Source organism: Lutzomyia longipalpis, chromosome 2 (assembly GCF_024334085.1).
Source record: "Lutzomyia longipalpis isolate SR_M1_2022 chromosome 2, ASM2433408v1".
NCBI lineage: Eukaryota > Metazoa > Arthropoda > Insecta > Diptera > Psychodidae > Lutzomyia > Lutzomyia longipalpis.
In genome coordinates this window covers 18,360,335-18,380,384 of record NC_074708.1, presented here as the reverse complement: position 1 = coordinate 18,380,384, position 20,050 = coordinate 18,360,335, and the positions used below count along the sequence as shown (strand labels likewise).

The window sequence follows — 20,050 nt, the reverse complement described above, 5'->3', positions numbered from 1 at the left end:
AAAATTTAAAGATTTCAAGGGTTTCTTGGTCGCTGAATTAGGCCCATTGTCCACTTTTTTCTATTTCTAATGAAAATGTACTCAAATAACAAACCTTCAACAAACTTTCTCAAAATTGTTTGTTAAAGTTTGTTAATGCATCAAAACAACAAACATTTTAACAAACTTTATCAAAAATGTTCGTTAATGTTTGATTTTAAAAACAAACCAGCATACAAACATGTTTGTAAAGTTTGTAATAAGTTTGTTCTTCCAAATTTATTTTAATTTGTTTGCAAAAATTTGTAAAATGTTTGTTAAAGTTTGTACTTCTTTGTATTTTTTCTTAAATTAACAAACATTTTACAACCAATGATCTCCAAATACAAACTATGTTTGTTAAATTGCATATTTACCTCCAAATTAATATCCTTTAACAAACTTTGACAAAACTCGCTACAAACTATTTTTTTCAGAGTTGCCCCACACTTTCTTTCAAGGAAAGAGTCTTTTTATTCCATTATTACTTTACATTAGCAACTTGAAGTTTGTACACTTTTTGAATAAACTTTCATTCTAGAAAAGGTTTGTTCCCGGAAAGTGCCATAAGTGCCTGGAGGTTGAGTAATCATCCTGCCCATTGTAACAGGAAGTTTCTAAGGGATCTTGGGAACTTTCTTTTCATCACCCGGCTGATCCTTGTATCATCTCTGGACCAAAATCTGAGTCTATAAAAATGCTTCACGCAATTGCAAGGGGAACTTTCTAAATGGACAGATTTTGACTCCTAAATGTAATCAAAGATCAGCCGGGTGTTGAAAAGAAAAATCCTAAGATCTCTTAGAAACTTCCTGATGCAATTGGCAGTCATCTTGCACTACTTCTGGGCACTTTCCGGGAAGAAAAGTGTACAAACTTCAAGTAAAGAGCAACATTTACACTTTCCCACGATTTAGCATTTTTCCCGCCAAAATATTTCATTTTCCCCACCTATCCCTTTTCACCATTCAAATTCACCATCTTTCCCATCCCGCTTCGGGTTCGCGCGAAATTCAAACTAATAAAGACGATTTTCAATTTATTGCGAATTTCTATTACGTTTAGAATGGATAAAAAATCAGAAGAGTACATGAGAATAATTTAAGAACTGGACATACTGGCCATGAGAAATTCCATCTTATTGAGGAAATTCTTCCCTTCTAGCTTATCGAAGCGTACCTCCTTGAAGTGACCCCCAAGATGTTCCCAGTATTTCCCCTGGACCAGTGGTCCGGGGAAGAAGTCCTTCCGCGGGGTCTGGGCAATGTAGACCTTCACATCAATTTGCGGATCGCAGCGAATCTGTACGGCAATCATTCGATCCCCATTGGGAGACGCAAGGAGGCATGAGCTGGCATTGCCCAGTGGTTCCACAGAACCAATGCCCAGATGATTACTATTGGAGAGTGTCTGCCAGGCCATGCAGCGTGCTACGTTCAACAATCCGGACATTTGGTGACGATTTATCTGACAGAGGATCAAATCACGCAGCTCCTGCGGTTCATACGACATATGCATTACGCGTCCATCGCGGCAGATGCATTTCAGAGAACGCTCCTTCACGTGAATCAGGAGGGATGTTCGATAAACTGTATCGTACCTATATAAATACCAGAAAAAAGGTTTTTTAGGGAGAGATTCAAGAGAGATTGACAAGAAAAACTCACCCGTGGGTGATAATTTTGATCTTAACGCATGACATGGTGGGGCTATTCATTGCATTCCAGTGAGAGATAATTTGTGGATCCTTCACATCCCTGGCCAGTGTGTCCAGTACATACTGTGTCCTCTTCCGCATAAAAATATGCTGCGCCTGGGCGATGATCTGCTCAAGAAGTGTTTGACTCTTTGTCATCTCCAACAATTCATACCGATCGGCTGCTGTGGGGCCGGCGAGCATACGCTTCTTGCTAGGACCGAGGGGTCCACTGGCGGGATGTGGGAAGGGATGATGTGTGTTGCGGTAGTGAACTTCACGCAGGAGTTGATGCAGTGAATGCTCCAGCACGTGATCGTGATCGTTGATGGGCTCCGAATTGGGTGCATCGAAGGAGGTTGAATGACAGAGACTGATAATGAGCTGAATGCCCGGCAAGAGGGTGGCACGGATTTGATTCCCAACCACCACGTGCGGAATGGAAGCCTGCAACTGAACTGCCTCCTTAGCCAGCTGATTAAACAACTCCTTGCAGAAGAGGACATTCTGTGCAAATTCGAGAGTTTTCTGCCAAATTCCCGCTTGTTGTGTGATGTTGGGCCCATGCCCGAGGAGATTCACCGTGGCCGTGCAGAGATCCTCCTGATCCTTCTGCGTGATCACCTTAATGTACGCAACGCCCTGCAACTCTGACGGAACATTTACACGCAGAGCGGAATTCTTGGGACTCGGTAGAGCATTTCCCGCCCCACCAGCTGGACTTCCGGGCGGGGAATTTGTTCCATTGGGATCTTCCTCGGCTTTTGTTACCTCAAACATGCCTGAGTGCATGAATTTTGAGCCAGCTGTACGATAGCTTAAATCCCCAATGATTGAATTAGATACCTTCTTCAGCCGCCAATTCTGCCGGAGGCGCAGCAGCTCAATGTGGAAGTCACTCGTATTGCGATTATTCCTCTGCTCACTGTGAGTATTCTTCAGCCGCTCAGCTCCACTCAGGAGGATATTTGCTGCATTCGCCAGGGCTTTCTTTCTCGCATAAACTTGGACAATGGGTTTCGTCTCAATGGGCTCCTGCGGTACGGGATCCAGTACCATATATCGCTTCTCCTTGGCAATGGCCAGAACATCAGAGAGCACACAAACTTCCGTAAATGCATCCCTCAGCTTATTTCTCACTGAATCCCATGGCCAGAGACTCGATTGAAATTGCGGGTCCTTCGGATCTTCTTCCTGCTTCTTATCCGGCTCTTCCTTCTTCACGACGACTTCTGGTTCATTATTTGACTTGGCAAAGTCAATCCTCTGAGCACATTTGGACAAATTCTCAGACAATGAGAGAGGCCTGGGGAAGATAATTCCCAGAAATTGTGAAAAAATCAACATTTTCATAAAATTAAAAATAAACAGAAAAGTGAGGTTATGTACTTACGGTTGATAAATCTCTGTTCCATCGTACTGGATTTCCTGGATCTGATTCTCAATCGGCGCTTCCACAGAAATATTAACCGACAGAGGATACGACATTTTCACGTGGAAAAGGGTCCTTTTCTCGTGGAAAACCCGTAAAAACCGCAACACGTAAAAGTTTTTCTGACTTTTCTTATTCGGGAGGACTGCGCTGGTGATTTTTCGCGGTTATCCTCTTTGCAATATTTACGGAATTTCCAGTAAAACTCTGTGGAATGTCGTAGGTAATTTTCCCAAAACAATATTTGAGTTAGAATGTTTCAATCATTTGAATCATCCTGGATTTTCCAGCACTTCCGGGATTTCTTGATTACTTCTCTGCGGAAAAGGTTTCACATTTTGAACAACTACTAATTTTCGTGCCTGCCTGGATCTCCGTGGAATCGTCCTTTCATTAGGAACCTGCAATGAATAAAATCCCCAAAAAGTCTCTCGATGGAATCTGCAGAGCCTGTTTCGGAGCAGAAAAGGAACTCCTCCCCATCTGTGATATGACCCATAGAGGAGTTCCATATTTGAAAATCTACGAAGAATGCATTGGTCAGATTCTAGAAGAATACACAAACTACCCTCTTCTTATGTGCCGTCTATGCCAGGAAGATCTGCTGAAGGTATACGAATTCCGGAAAATCTGCCTCGAAACGGAAGAGAAAATCAAAGTCTTGCAAGCAGACCGTCAAAGCTCTGAAGATCCCCTTCTTGTGGAAATTGTGGAAGTAAAGCAAGAGCTAGAAGAACTTGATGGGACAGAATTTCAAAATGAGGAAGATGTGAAAGAGGAAGAAGTGGAAGAACGTCCAATTCAAACCAGAAGGTATCAAACAAGGGCTTCCAAAACTAACAAGATTGATCAAGCGCCGAAATATTGCTGTGAGATATGCAAGAAGCTGTATCCCAATAGGAACTCCGTGAATGCCCACCGATGGCATGCTCATAAACAGAGACCACCAGTGATGCCGTGTAAGCGCTGCGGGGGAACTTTCAAGAATCGCGAGGAGAAGAATGGCCATAATTGCATAAGAAAGTGCAATCACTGCAACAAGAATATCCGTGGAAAGCATTTTGCCATGCATTTGATGCGACATACCAACACCCAAAAGAACTTTACGTGTAAACTCTGCTCTAAGAGCTACAACACTCCAGCCGATCTGGCCAAGCACAAACTCTCCAGTCACAAAAACACAAATACGACGCTGTGCATGGTTTGCGGGAAGATGGTGCGGGAGAAGCATCTGCACATGCATCTCAAGACTCATGAGCCCAAACTGGAACCCAAACGTACCTACCCCTGCAGTGAATGCAGCAAAATCTACAGTCAATCAGCGAGTCTTCGAAGTCACATGGACTCTGTTCATTTGGGCATTGATGTGCACAAGTTGCAGTGCCCGCACTGTGAGATGCGCTTCAAGGGTCATTCCAATCGAACGGCACATATCTACAAATTCCACCTCAAGAAGCCCCTCTTCACCTGCATGCACTGCCAGAAGGACTTTTACCACAAATCCCACTACATCACCCACACAAAGGTGCATCATTCCTTTGAGAAGCTCTTCCACTGCAAGATATGTGGGAAGGCATTCGCCTTGGATACACGGCGAAAGGTTCACGAGGCTCTCCACTCAGAGGAGCGTCCCTACACCTGTGCCAACTGTTCGAAATCCTTCAAAATGAAAAATCACCTCATTCGCCACATGCGGGGGCATACTGGTGAGAAGATCTTCACATGTCCGCACTGCAGCAATCTCTTCTACTCCATCCGAAGTGTTCGAGGACATGTAAAACGTGACCATCCGGACAAAAGTGTGCCTCCACCTGGGACAATCCTATCAATCTTTAAACTGGAGAAGATGGCAAAACAGCAAAAGTTCGAAGAGACTTTGCGCAGTATTCCAGTTGATCCTCTACTTCTACCCACAAGTATTAAAGTGAAGCTACAGAGCAATGAAGAAGCGTTAAATCTACCCCTCGAGAATGCCTAGCTGGACGAGTTCTTGAGTTTTAATGGATTCACTGTATTCAAAGAAATAAATACGATCAATATATTAATTCCTACTTGATTAGTTATTATTACTTGACAACACAATAATTTTTAAAGACCTATTATTTTTTTTAACTCGGTTTTAATAATTACTGAATTTTTCTTCTCTTACATAACTATCCGTAAAATATCTCCTTTGTGATGGTGGAAACCTATTAAGGAAAATGAAGATTGATTTTTTTTCTTTATTAAATATAAAACCTTATTTTTTTTATTTTACCTATTTCTCATGTGTTTTCAAATGGAACTTCATAATTTTTTCCTTAATTAACCTTCGGCAGATGCGACATTTGATTTTCTTGGCCTTCTCGTGTATGGCGACTGTGTGATATGATATCCCCTGGACAGTTTTGAAGCGTTTTGGGCATTTTGAACACTTGTAGGGTGAATCAGTGCATACCGCAGACGCATCAGATGTTTTCTTCAGTTCATAAATTTCATGTTTTTTAAGATGAAATTTCAGAAATGTCTTTTTTATGTTCTTCCTGCAGATGTCACATTTCACCATTTCGGACTTTTCGTGGGATAGCAGCATGTGGTTTTTAAGATTAGAGAGATCTCTGGCAACTTTTGGACAGAACTCACATTTATATATCTTGTCTGATCCATCTTCCTCACTCCTCACAAAACTTGAGCTCTTTCTTTTTCTTTTTGGATATTTCTGTGAATTTGGCGGTTCTTTTGCGAGAGTTTTCTTGCTGCTTCCAGGCTTTTCCTCTGCACCATCCAACTTCCTTAGTACAATTTTGGGAACAAGTGAATGATCTGTGTCATGTAGCGTCTGCCTTGTTGCCATCTTTTGCCTTGTAATCCTTGGGGAAAGTGACCTTTCATCATCTTCATCTTCCTTTGTATCATTGTCCTCCGCACACGAATTGATATTGATGTCATCTTCATCCGAATTTCCCGTTGCATTACATGGTGTCGTTGATTTTCTAATACTTGAGGTACTTGGTAGCTCTTCTCTTATTTTTCTGAGAAGGAAATTCTCCTCCAGCATTTGAATTTTCTCGTCAGTTTCAAGGCACCGTTTACGGAATTTATAAGCATGCAACATATCATGCTCACACGGCTGACAAATCCAAGGTGGATAATTCTTGTACTCCTTGAGGGGCTGACCAAGAGTTTCCTGGTAGATTTCCATGTAGGAAGATTTTTCAAAAACCCCTTCGAGAAGGGAAATGAGACGACTTTCAGGTTTGAGACAAATCCTACACGCTCCATCGAGGATGACCGTTGCACGAGCAGTGGAATGATCTTCTACCATTGGTTTTGTTGTCTCAACTTCTGTGTCGTCATCAAACATTGGAGATTCATTGTCAATTTCCTGGCATTCTCTTGAAGTAGTAGATTCATCACTGCGTTGGAATTGCTGCGGATCATTTTCATTGTTTTCCATGGTTGTCTCTTGGTCATCCTCAACATTATCTTGGTCATCCCATGTTTCATTCTCATCTAGTTGAAGAGACCAGGAGTCCATTTCATGTTTGATTTCCACAAGAAGATCATTCGTCTCTTGAAATTCATCCTCAGACTCCTTAAGTTTATTATTTGTTTCGATGCATCTCTTTCGGAATTTGTATGCATTCAGCATGTCAGTCTCACACGGTTGACAAATCTTTGGAGGATGATTTCTGTATTCTTTGAGAGTCTGTCCAATACATTCCTGGTAGATGTCCTTGTAAGGGATACCCTCAAAAATCCCTTCGTCAATGGAGAAGAGTTCCTTCCTGTGATCGAGGCAAATCCTGCATGCGCTGGAGCTTTCTGTTGAATTTTCTTCCGCATTGAGCATCTCGTGATCGTAGAGAGTCTGATCTGGATTATCTTTCTCTAGATTGTCATCCATAATTCTGAAATCAGTGCGATTATCTTCCTGAATTGGCGTTTCAGTGACATTGTTGGCGTTTGTTAGACGGCTTTCCTCGCCATTTTCTTGGGCTTTCCGATGATCTGCATCATTTCGCTGCACAGATAATTCAGCGTCACAAACTTCTTCCTTAATAATAACAATCCGAGGATCATTAATCTCTTCGCGCTCTCCCTCTAGGTTCTTAAGCTTTTCTTCCGTTTCGAGGCATGTCTTACGGAATTTGTAAGCATTCAGCATATCAGTCACACATGTCTCGCAAATCTTAAGAGGATGACTTCTGTACTCCTTAAGGGGCTGCCTGATGACTTCTTGATAGATTTGGCTGTAGGGAAGTTCCTGGAAATGGCTCTCATGAATGGAGTGAAGCCATTTTTCTGGTTTGCAGCAAAGTCTGCAGACGCTGGTTTGATTATCTGCAAAATTAACTGCCTCCACGTGCTGTATCTCATCACTTTCTGTTCCGTTTAGAGGCATGGCCTCTTTTTTCTTGGAAACTTCGAGAGAATGAGATATTACTGAGATTTTTCACTAATTGAACGATGTAAACAATCTTCGCTTGTGCTATTCGGTTTGCTGAACTGACAAATGTGATGACATTTAGCTGTAACCCGTTGGGCCAACATTCAATCAGCTGTTTTCTGTTAACCCGGCTGAATCAGGTCACTTGTTTTAGAAGCCTTATTTTTTTGGTACTATACTCATTATATTGATAAGAGCTAAGTATAAGGTGAGCCAAAAGTAAAAGAATTTATCATTATCTTTTGGATAAGCAAAAATGTGATAAAAAGCAAAATGTAGAAAAACTAAAACTTTTAATTTGCTTTTGATTTGAAGCTAATAAACTAAAAAAAAATGATAAGGATTCTTTACAAATGTGTGGGAGGAAAATTCGGTTGCAGAATTTTTTACCCACACGAATATTTTACAGTCGTTAATTCACTCACCATTCTTTACAAATTTACCCAGTATTTAATTTCTAAAAAAAAAAAACAGAAATCACGTTGGACAAAAATCTGTTTTAACTTTTGACTCACCTTAAACTTTTGGCATCCACCTGAGACTTAAAAGTGGTGAAGATGGCAAAACAGCAATAGTTTAAAGAGACTTTGCGCAGTATTCCCATTGATCCTCTATTTTTATCCACAAGTATTAAAGTGAAGCTACAGAGCAATAAATAAGCGTGTAATTTCCCCCTTAGGAATCCGTAGAAAGCCTAGAATATTTGAACGCGTACTTGAATTTTAACGAATTCAGAGAATAAATACGATCAATATAATAAATCCTATATTTATTTAATTTATCTTTGACAGTCTATTTAATTTCTGATTAAATACTTGACAGCAAAATAGTTTTTAAAGACTTCTCATTATTTTCTTAAACGTTTTAATTAATTGCTAATCTTTTTATTTTATCGTACATCGCCATACTTAAAATATCTCCTTTGTATGGTGAGAGCGGTGAGAACCTATTGAAAAAATTATTAATCCTCTTGTTATTTTTTTGTTTTACCTATTTCTCATGCTTTTGCATATGGTACTTCATAAATTTTTCCTTGATTGGCTTTCGGCAGATGCGACAAATGATTTTCTTGGCGTCCTCATGTGCAACAATCGTGTGATATGATATACCCTGTGCAGTTTTGAAGCTTTTTAGGCATTTCGAACATTGGTAGGGTGTTTTTATGTGCGCACCAGACGCACCAGAATTTTTCTTCAGCTTGTTAAGTTCATGTTGTTTAAGATGAAATTTCAGAAATTTCTTTTTTATGTTCTTCCCGCAGATGTCACATTTTACAATTTGGGATTTTTCGTGGGCTATCATCACGTGCTTTTTAAGATTACATTGACTCGATAATGTTTTTGAACAAACAGGACATTTATATCTACTGTACGATCCGTTTTCTTCATACCTCACAAAACTTGAGCTCTTTATTCCTCTTGTTGCATATTTGTGTGCACTTATTGGTTTTTTTGCGAGAGTTTTCTTACTGTTGCCAGGCTCTTTCTTTGTACCGTCCAACTTTTTGAGTACAATTTTAGGAACAAGTGAATGCAAGTAAAGATTATCCGTTGAATCTGAGTCATGTATCGTGTGCCTTCTTGCTGTCATTTTCCTTGTGGAATGTCGCCTTTCGTTCTTTTCATCTTTCTCACCTTCCTCGGTGTCACTTTCTTCTGACTTGATATTCATGTCATCTTCATCCTGCTCCAATTCATCCCTTCCTATTGCCGTATTAGATGTAGATACTGTTGATTTTGTAATACTTGAGGTGGTTGGCAGCTCTTCCCTTATTTCTCTAAGAAGGAAATTCTCCTCCAGCATTTGAATTTTTCCATCTGCTTCGAGGCACCGTTTACGGAATTTATAAGCATGCAACATATCATGCTCACACGGCTGACAAATCCACGGTGGATGATTCTTGTACTCCTTTAGGGGCTGACCAATAGTTTCCCGGTAGATTTCCATGTAGGAACATTGTTCATAAACCCCATCCAGGAAGGAAATGAGGCGACTTTCGGGTTTTAGACAAATCCTACACGCTCCATCGAGGATGACCGTCGCACGAGCAGTGGAATGATCTTTATTGGAATGTTCTTCTATCATTGGTTTTGTTGTTTCAACTTCTGTGTTGTCATCAAACATTGGAGATTCATTATCAATTTCCTGGCATTCCCTTGAAGAAGATTTATCACTGCGTTGGAATTGTGGCGGATCATTTTCATTGTTTTCCGTGGTTGTCGCTTGGTCATCCTCATCATTATCTTGTTCATCCCATGCTTCATTCTCATCTAGTTGAAGAGACCAGGTGTCCATTTCATGTTTTATTTCTACAAGATCATTTGTGTCTTGAAATGCATCTTGTAATTCCTCAAGTTTAGTACTTGTTTCGAGACATCTCTTTCGGAATTTGTATGCATTCAGCATGTCAGTCTCACACGGTTGACAAATCTTTGGAGGATGATTTCTGTATTCTTTGAGAGTCTGTCCAATACATTCCTGGTAGATGTCCTTGTAAGGGATACCCTCAAAAATCCCTTCGTCGATGGAGAAGAGTTCCTTCCTGTGATCGAGGCAAATCCTGCATGCGCTGGAGCTTTCTGTTGAATTTCCTTCCGCATTGAGCATCTCGTGATTGTAGAGAGTCTGATCTGGATTATCTTTCTCTTGATTGTCATCCATAATTCTGAAATCATTGCGATTATCTTCCTGAATTGGCGTTTCAGTGACATTGTTGTTGGCGTTTGTTTGACGGCTTTCCTCGCCATTTTCTTGGGCTTTCCGATGATCTGCATCATTTCGCTGCACAGATAATTCAGCGTCACAAACTTCTTCCTTAATACTAACAATCCGTGGATCATTAATCTCCTCGCGCACTCCCTCTAGGTCTTTAAGCTTCTCTTCCGTTTCGAGGCATGTGTTCCGGAAATTGTAAGCATTCAGCATATCAGTCACACATGTCTCGCAAATCTTAAGAGGATGACTTCTGTACTCCTTAAGGGGCTGCCTAATGACTTCTTGATAGATTTGGCTGTAGGGAAGTTCCTGGAAATGGCTCTCATGAATGGAGTGAAGCCATTTTTCTGGTTTGCAGCAAAGTCTGCAGACGCTGGTTTGATTATCTGCAAAATTAACTTCCTCCACGTGCTGTATCTCATCACTTTCTATTCCGTTTAGAGGCATGGCCTCTTCTTTTTCCTTGGAATCTATGAGAAATTGAGATATTACTGAGATTTTTCACCACTTAAACGATATAAACAATCTTTTCTTGTGCTATTCGGTTTGCTGAACTGACAACATGTGATGACATTTAGCTGTAACCCGTTGGGCCAACATTCAATCAGCTGTTTCCTGATAACCCGGCTGGATTAGGTCACTTGTTTTAGAAGCCTTTTTTTATGGTATTGTACTGATAATATTGATAAGAGCTGGATACAAGGTGATTCAAAAGTTATATGAAATATCTTTATATGTATATTTGGATAAAAAGCAAAATGTAGAAAAACTCAAAACTTTTCATTTGCTTCCGATTTAATGTTAATAAACTATAAAAAAAAATTGGTAAGGATTCTTTACAAATCTACACAGTATTTAATTTATGAAAAAAAAAAAAACATCACGAAGGATCAAAATCTGTTTTAACTTTTGACTCACCTTGTACTTAGCCCTTACCAATGTTATAAGTATGGTATCAAGGAAAGCTTTGCTTTCACTACAAATGACCATATCCAGCCGGGTTAGCCGAAAACAGCTGATTGAATGTTGGCCCAACGGGTTACAGCTAAATGTCATCACATGTTGTCAGTTCAGCAAACCGAATAGCACAAGCGAAGATTGTTTACATCGTTCAATTAGTGAAAAATCTCAGTAATATCTCATTCTCTCGAAGTTTCCAAGAAAAAAGAGGCCATGCCTCTAAACGGAACAGAAAATGATGAGATACAGCACGTGGAGGCAGTTAATTTTGCAGATAATCAAACCAGCGTCTGCAGAATTTGTTGCAGACCGGAGAAATGTCTTCTCCCTATTCATGAGGGTCATTTCGAGGAGCTTCCCTACAAGCAAATCTATCAAGAAGTCATCAGGCAGCCTCTTAAGGAGTACAGAAATCATCCTCTTAGGATTTGTGAGGCATGTGTGACTGATATGCTGAATTCCTACAAATTCCGGAAGAGATGTCTTGAAACGGAAGAGAAGCTTAAAGACCTGGAGGGAGTGCGTGAAGAGATTAATGATCTTCGGATTGTTAGTATTAAAGAGGAAGTTTGTGACGCTGAATTTTCTGTGCAGCTAAATGATGAAAATCCTTGGAAAACACAAGAAAATGGCGAAGAAAGCCGTCCAACAAACGCCAACAATGTCACTGATACGCCAATTCAGGAAGAAAATCGCACTGATTTCAGAATGATGGACGACAATCAAGAGCAAGATAATCCAGATCAGACTCTCTACGATCAAGAGATGCTCAATGCGGAAGAAAATTCAACAGAAAGCTCCAGCGCATGCAGGATTTGCCTCGATCACAAGAAGGAACTCTTCTCCATCGACGAAGGGATTTTTGAGGGTATCCCTTACAAGGACATCTACCAGGAATGTATTGGACAGACTCTCAAAGAATACAGAAATTATCCTCTGAAGATTTGTCAACCGTGTGAGACTGACATGCTGAATGCATACAAATTCCGAAAGAGATGCCTCGAAACAAATAATAAACTTGAGGAGTCAGAAAATGCATTTCAAGAGACGAATGATCTTCTCGTGGAAATTAAACATGAAATGGATACCTGGTCCCTTCAACTAGACGAGAATGAAACATGGGATGAGCGAGATAATAATGAGGATGACCAAGAGACAACCATGGAAAACAATGAAAATGATCCGCAGCAATTTCGACGCAATGATGAATCTTCTTCAAGGGAATGCCAAGAAATTGACAATGAATCTCCAATGTTTGATGACGACGCAGAAGTTGATGCTACAAACCCAACGGTAGAAAAACATTCAAACAAAGATCATTCTACTGCTCGTGCGATGGTTATTCTTGATGGAGCGTGTCGGATTTGTCTCAAACCTGAAAGTCGTCTCATTTCTCTCCTCGATGGGGTTTTTGAAAAATGTTCCTACATGGAAATCTACCAGGAAACTCTTGGCCAGCCCCTCAAGGAGTACAAGAGTCATCCACCGTGGATTTGTCAGCCGTGCGAGCATGATATGTTGCATGCTTATAAATTCCGTAAACGGTGCCTCGAAACTGATGAGAAAATTCAAATGCTGGAGGAGAATTTCCTTCTTAGAAAAATAAGAGAAGAGCTGCCAACCACCTCAAGTATTACAAAATCAGCAACGTCCGTATCTAATGCGGCGGAAAGTTCGTATGAATCGGAGCAGGATGAAGATGACATCAAATCCACGTCATGTACGGAAGACAATGTTACGAAGGAAGATGAGAAAGATGAAGAAGATGAAAGGCCACATTCCCCAAGGGTTACAAGGCGAAAAATGGCAAGAAGGCACACGATACATGACACAGATCAAAGTGATGATCTTCACTTGCTTTCACTTGTTCCCAAAATTGTACTCAGAAAGTTGGACAATACAAAGAAATCGAAGGAAAAGCCCGGAAACAGTAAGAAAACTCACGCAAAAGAACCATCAAATGCACACAAATATACAACAAGAGGATCAAAAAGCTCACGTTATGTGGACCCCGAAGAATCAGAGAGCGTGATGAGTGAAGAAAATGAATCACAGAAGACATATAAATGTGATTTCTGTCCAAAAATCTCCGCAAATCTCTCTAATCTTAAAAATCACATGCTGCTAGCCCACGAAAAATCCCAAATGGTAAAATGTGACATGTGCGGGAGGAACGTTAAAAAGACTTTTCTGAAATTTCATCTTAAGAGTCATGAAGTTAATGAGCTGAAGAAAACATCTGATGCGTCTGATGAGAGCATAAAAAAGCCTTACCAGTGTTCGCACTGCCCCAAAAGATTCAAAACTGTTCATGGTATATCTTATCACACAGTTGCTATTCACGAGAAGGACAAGAAAATCAAATGCCGCATCTGCCGACGATATATTAAAGAAAAAATTATGAAGTATCACATGAAAACACATGAGAAATAGGTAAAATTAAAAATATAATGCAAAAAGATTAAAAAAAATAATCATTCTTAATTTTCTTCAATAGGATCCCGCAATCACACAGGAGCCACAGGAGAGATCTTAATGTATGACGATGTATGAGAAAATAAATACGATCAATATAATAAATCCTGTATTTATTTAATTTATCTTTGACAGTCTATTTAATTTCTGATTAAATCTTTGACAGCAAAATAATTTTTAAAGACTTCTCATTATTTTCTTAAACGTTTTAATTATTGCTAACCTTTTAATTTTATCGTACACCGCCATACTTAAAATACCTCCTTTGTATAGTGAGAGCGGTGAGAACCTATTGAGAAAATTATTAATCCTCTTGTTAATTTTTTGTTTTACCTAGTTCTCATGTTTTTGCATATGGTACTTCATAAATTAGTTAGTATACCACAATCGTGGCATACCAAGTATTGTAATCGTTGGAAAAACCGACCATCTCAGATCGGACTCAAACTTGGTATGAGCACGTTTTAGACATCCCACATTACGAAAATAGTGGTGGAAAATTTTTGATCCGGCCGGCCGGCCGGTGCGTCAAACTTTGCCTTATAGCTCGAGAACAGTGACAGATAGAGATTTCGGGTTTGAAGTTTTCTATAGAAATGTGGGTGTAAAAATTCAGTTTTTCTCATTTTCAAAATCCAAGATGGCCGCCGTCCGCCATTTTGAAATACCGTCAACCACTTTCCTTAGAGCTAGAGATCTGAAATTTTAGTATGTTATAGGACTCAGTGAGACTTTTTCATCGATAATTCATACTTGAAAATCGGTCAAGCCGTTTAGCAAATATGGCGGCCTAAAGCAAAAACTGTTTTTTCGATATAGCTCGAAAACGGCTTGACCGATTTTGACCAACTCAAGCTCAAATGAAAGGTTTCAAGAAGCCCTACAACTGTCTAGAACATTTCAAGTTCCAAAAGTGGCCGAAAGAGGCGCTAAAATCAAAAACAAAAATTGCCTAACTTTAAGGGGCAATATCTCCGAATCCCGATCATAGATTTCCTTAAATTTATGATATGCTCTAACTGGACACAACATTTAACACCATTCTGAAAATGAAGAAAATCTATGTCGCCGTTTAGAAGATATAGGGGAACGTGGCCCAAATCGGACCGCCGCCCAATTGCGACCGCCCCTTTTTCTCGTAAATGACGAAATATTATAAAATTAGTTTCACTACATTATGAAGATATTATAGTAAGATAATGTTAGCGCCTAAAATAAATTAATTTGGTACACAACAGGACTAATAAAAAATCAAAATTCATTTTCAGCACTTGGCCGACATTTTCTGATTTTAGAAACCAAGTTGATATGAGTTTTTTTCCCACTATTATGTCTCATATTATGCCGCGTTTCTGTAGCTTAGAGGGTCTAGTTTATTACTTGATTTACAATTTTTTGAAAGATTTTAGGTATTTTAAGTAATTAAGTGAAAATGTAATACATGCAGAATGGTCTAATTGCGACCCCCAAAATGTTCCAATTCGGACCGTCTATTTCCACCATTCACCACGGTAAAGCAGTCGCGCATGCGTGTAGTGGTGTGGAAGTGTCTTCCTCACACAGACTGCGCTGTGTTTTGATTTCGGGAAAATCAATATTTTTTCACGTTTATTGAAAGTTTTTTCGCAGTGAAAATGTTCCTAAAGCCAAAGGGGAATGCAGTTAGTATAATTTACGCATTCTTCAGAAGAATTTTCGTGGATTTTCTGCGAATTACGTCAGTGAGTGCGCAATTGTCGGTGTGTGTGAAAGTGTGTGTAGTCACCTCAAGGGCGAAATGTCAAAACAAATGTGGGGAAAAATGAAAATAAATTCTTGATTTTCCGGCTTTTCCGGGTAATTCATGGCAGTTTCCCTATTTATAGTAGTGATAAATGTGATCTACTAGTGAAAAACCCACAAATTACGGCAAAAAAAGGGGGTCGCATTTAGAACACTCGGGGGGTCGTAATTAGAACACCGTGGTGAAAAAGTGCAATTTTAGCAACTTTTTTTAATTCCATTATTACTCAGAACAGGTAAGAGATAGAATGTTTGCATCTATAGAACAAAGTTAGCCTATTAAATGACCTTTCCAATGGTACCAAACTTGGGAAGATTTAATTCATTTTAATATGACTTTTTTCAATCCTTCTGAAACAGAATTTAGGGGGTCGCAATTGGGCCACGTTCCCCTAGTAATTTTAAAAATTTTTGAATTTGAAAAGTTCTAAGAGCCATATCTCTTGAACGGTCTGTCCGATTTTGCTCACCTTGTACTTAGCTCTTATCAATATTATCAGTACAATACCAAAAAAAGGCTTCTAAATCGAGAGACCTAATCCAGCCGGGTTAACAGAAAACAGCTGATTGAATGTTGGCCCAACGGGTTACAGCTAAATGTCATCACATTTGTCAGTTCAGCAAACCGAATAACACAAGAGAAGATTGTTTACATCGTTCAATTAGTGAAAAATATCAGTAATATCTTAAGGATAACAAGAAATAAAAAGAGGCCATGCCTCTAAACGGAACAGAAAATGATGAGATACAGCACGTGGAGGCAGTTAATTTTGCAGATAATCAAACCAGCGTCTGCAGAATTTGTTGCAAACCGGAGAAATGGCTTCTCCCCATTCATGAGGGTCATTTCGAAGAGCTTCCCTACAAGCAAATCTATCAAGAAGTCATCAGGCAGCCCCTTAAGGAGTACAGAAATCATCCTCTTAAGATTTGCGAGACATGTGTGACTGATATGCTGAATTCCTACAAATTCCGGAAGAGATGTCTCGAAACGGAAGATAAGCTTAAGAACCTAGAGGGAGAGCGCGAAGAGATTAATGATCCTCGGATTGTTATTATTAAGGAAGAAGTTTGTGACGCTGAATTTTCTGTGCAACGAAATGATGAAAATACTTGGAAAACACAAGAAAATGGCGAGGAAAGCCGTCTAACAAACGCCAACAACAATGTCACTGAAACGCCAATTCAGGAAGATAATCGCAATGATTTCAGAATTATGGATGACAATCAAGAGAAAGATAATCCAGATCAGACTCTCTACAATCACGAGATGCTCAATGCGGAAGGAAATTCAACAGAAAGCTCCAGCGCATGCAGGATTTGCCTCGATCACAGGAAGGAACTCTTCTCCATTGACGAAGGGATTTTTGAGGGTATCCCTTACAAGGACATCTACCAGGAATGTATTGGACAGACTCTCAAAGATTACAGAAATCATCCTTCAAAGATTTGCCAACCGTGTGAGACTGACATGCTGAATGCATACAAATTCCGAAAGAGATGCCTCGAAACAAATAATAAACTTAAGGAGTCTGAGGATGAATTTCAAGAGACAAATGATCTTCTCGTGGAAATTAAACATGAAATGGATACCTGGTCTCTTCAACTAGACGAGAATGAAACATGGGATGAGCGAGATAATGATGAGGATGACCAAGAGATAACCATGGAAAACAATGAAAATGATCCGCAGCAATATCCACGCAATGATGAATCTTCTTCAAGGGAATGCCAGGAAATTGATAATGAATCTCCAATGTTTGATGACGACGCAGAAGTTGATGCTACAAACCCAACGGTAGAAGATCATTCCACTGCTCGTGCGATGGTTATTCTTGATGGAGCGTGTAGGATTTGTCTCAAACCTGAAAATTGCCTCATTTCTCTCCTCGATGGGGTTTTTGAAAAATGTTCCTACATGGAAATCTACCAAGAAACTCTTGGCCAGCCCCTCAAGGAGTACAAGAGTCATCCACCGTGGATTTGTCAGCCGTGCGAGCATGATATGTTGCATGCTTATAAATTCCGTAAACGGTGCCTCGAAACTGACGAGAAAATTCAAATGCTGGAGGAGAATTTCCTTCTTAGAAAAATAAGAGAAGAGCTGCCAACCACCTCAAGTATTACAAAATCAACAACGTCCGCATCTAATGCGACAGAAAGTTCAGATGAATCGGAGCAGGATGAAGATGAGATTAATACCACGTCATGTGCGGAAGACAATGTTACGAAGGAAGATGAGAAAGATGAAGAAGATGAAAGGCCACATTCCCCAAGGGTTACAAGGCGAAAAATGGCAAGAAGGCACACGATACATGACACAGATCAAAGTGATGATCTTCACTTGCTGTCACTTGTTCCTAAAATTGTACTCAGAAAGTTGGACAATACAAAGAAATCGAAGGAAAAGCCCGGAAGCAGTAAGAAACCTCACGCAAAAGAACCATCAAATGCACAAAAATATACAACAAGAGGATCAAAAAGCTCGCGTAATAGGGATTTCGAGGAATCAGACAGCGTGATGAGTGAAGAAAATGAATCACAAAAGACATATAAATGTGATTTATGTCCAAAAATCTCCACAAATCTCTCTAATCTCAAAAGTCACATATGGCTAGCCCACGAAAAATCCCAGATGGTAAAATGTGACATGTGCGGGAGGAACGTTAAAAAGACTTTTATGAAATTTCATCTTAAGAGTCATGAAGTTAATGAGCTTAAGAAAACTTCTGATGCGTCTGATGAGAGCATAAAAAAGCCTTACCAGTGTTCGCACTGCCCCAAAAGATTCAAAACTGTAAATGCTATATCATATCACACAGTCGCCATACACGAGAAGGACAAGAAAATCCAATGTCGCATTTGCCGACGGTTTATTAAAGGAAGAATTATGAAGTATCATATGAAAACACATGAGAAATAGGTAAAGTTAAAAAAATGCAAAGATTAAAATTAAAAGGAAAAATAAACATTCTTAATTTTCTTCAATAGGGACGATGTATGAGAAAATAAAATGGTTAAATCAATAAAATCGAGTTTAAAAAATTCTGAGAGATCTTTAACCCTTTCGCGTTTTTCCAAATGTGAATTATTTTTATTTTTCCTAATTTTTTGGTACCTATACGTGTGACTCAAAGAACGAGAAAGAGTTAAATAGACAAAATAGGACTTGGAGAAACCTTGAAATTAAAAGACAGACGTTGTTATTTTAGCTCAATTTAATAAACATAGTTATCAATATTTATACCATAGAAGCAAACTTATTTCCTTGTATATATATTCTTTATTTATTTACTTTTTTTATTCCTCTTGTAAACTGTTTCAAATTTTACTCACACTTCATAAGAGATCGTACTTTTTTACTTACACCACCTCACATTCAATAAATGAAACCACTCTCTCTCTGATTCTAAAATCATTTTGTGTGGATATTCTTTTTGAGGCTTTTGAGGTGTCTTCCAATTTGCAAAGAATAAAGAAGTTCTTCCATTCTGTCTGCGAGAGGTTTGCAATATAATCTTGCTTCTGGTTGAAACGTCTTATACCAATATAGATATTTTTGTTTTTTTTATATTTATTTACTTAAATTATGTGTATAATATTTATATATATTATTTTTATCATATTTTCATTTTATATTGTAAGTCAGCTAAAAAAACACAAGAGTTCCTCTATTGTTGCATCCTTAACTTCCCATTGTTTTCTTCTATAACTTTTGTATTTTTTTTTTATTATTTTTTTCTCTTGCTTGTTTTTTTTCTGCTATTTCAGAAAGAATTGATTTAAAAAGTAAATTTTATCTACGCTTTTTACCTCACTTTAATGCTTTACGTGTTTCCTTTATGAACTTTATCCGCTATATACTTTTTTTCTTCATTTAATTGTTGAATTATGAAAATTTCCCATTCATTTCTCTATCAATCTACTTTTTCCTTACTTAATACCTTATATTTTTTTTTTAAATTGTAATTTATCGCTAATATAAACAAACGAAACATTATGTATTACCTACAAAAAAATTAAATTACACATCAATTTTAATTCCATCGAATTCGCTTCTCATTTTGTTTATTTCTGTTTTTTTTTTCATTTCTCCTCAAACAACAACTCAAAGGAAGATTTTTATTCATTTTTTTTTTCATTATTTGAAAATTGTAAACTAAAGAGAAACAAGAAATTACTAAAGTTTCTATTTTTACATAAAGAAAATTGAAAATAGTCAATAGAAAGAAAATTTAAAAAGAAAAATGTACAGAAACTTATGTCCAAATTAATTTTATCAGCAAATAAAACGAGTAAACAATTTCTCCAATCTCGTTCGCTGGAATTATTAATATTTTTAAAAAAATCCTTTTTCAAACTCAAGGCATAAAAAGCAATAAATCAAAGTTATTTTTTTTAAAGAAAATTATTTTCCAAAAAATAACAGTAAAACTTTAATCTCTAAAAGGTGGCTTAAAAAGAGTTTTCTTTTTTACTAAAAATGATAAAGAAAAAGAGTAAAAAAATAATGAAAAATTGTTAAAAGAAACATTTTATTGCA

At 38.5% G+C, this 20,050-nt stretch overlaps 5 protein-coding genes across 6 annotated transcripts; 3 read left to right on the top strand and 2 right to left on the bottom strand.

Moving 5' to 3' along the window:
* Positions 1–1,049: 1,049 nt before the first annotated feature.
* Positions 1,050–3,219, bottom strand: LOC129791117 (mediator of RNA polymerase II transcription subunit 17). Its single transcript, XM_055829069.1, has 3 exons — positions 3,108–3,219; positions 1,686–3,020; positions 1,050–1,618 (listed from the first exon to the last, which is right to left on the bottom strand). Exons 1-3 carry the CDS (start codon positions 3,200–3,202, stop codon positions 1,120–1,122), a joined length of 1,929 nt encoding a protein of 642 aa, XP_055685044.1. The 5' UTR covers positions 3,203–3,219; the 3' UTR covers positions 1,050–1,119.
* A 332-nt stretch (positions 3,220–3,551) lies between these two features.
* LOC129791119 (zinc finger protein 25-like) lies at positions 3,552–5,202 on the top strand. The gene has a single exon (XM_055829070.1). It carries the CDS (start codon positions 3,553–3,555, stop codon positions 5,122–5,124), a length of 1,572 nt encoding a protein of 523 aa, XP_055685045.1. The 5' UTR covers position 3,552; the 3' UTR covers positions 5,125–5,202.
* A 38-nt stretch (positions 5,203–5,240) lies between these two features.
* Positions 5,241–8,234, bottom strand: LOC129791116 (uncharacterized). 2 transcript variants are annotated; one of them, XM_055829066.1, is made up of 3 exons: positions 8,091–8,234; positions 5,404–7,772; positions 5,241–5,335 (listed from the first exon to the last, which is right to left on the bottom strand). In XM_055829066.1, exon 2 carries the CDS (start codon positions 7,528–7,530, stop codon positions 5,404–5,406), a length of 2,127 nt encoding a protein of 708 aa, XP_055685041.1. In that variant the 5' UTR covers positions 7,531–7,772; positions 8,091–8,234; the 3' UTR covers positions 5,241–5,335. The 2 variants fall into 2 exon arrangements, with proteins under 2 accessions (XP_055685041.1, XP_055685042.1); XM_055829067.1 differs by lacking the exon at positions 5,241–5,335 and having other exon boundaries at positions 5,355–7,772.
* A 3,118-nt stretch (positions 8,235–11,352) lies between these two features.
* LOC129791115 (uncharacterized) lies at positions 11,353–13,850 on the top strand. The gene is made up of 2 exons (XM_055829065.1): positions 11,353–13,683; positions 13,748–13,850. The coding sequence occupies exon 1, from the start codon at positions 11,464–11,466 to the stop codon at positions 13,681–13,683; it is 2,220 nt and encodes a 739-aa protein (XP_055685040.1). The 5' UTR covers positions 11,353–11,463; the 3' UTR covers positions 13,748–13,850.
* Positions 13,851–14,532: 682 nt separating this feature from the next.
* LOC129791113 (uncharacterized) lies at positions 14,533–18,555 on the top strand. The gene is made up of 2 exons (XM_055829064.1): positions 14,533–18,430; positions 18,499–18,555. Exon 1 carries the CDS (start codon positions 16,223–16,225, stop codon positions 18,428–18,430), a length of 2,208 nt encoding a protein of 735 aa, XP_055685039.1. The 5' UTR covers positions 14,533–16,222; the 3' UTR covers positions 18,499–18,555.
* Positions 18,556–20,050: the final 1,495 nt, after the last annotated feature.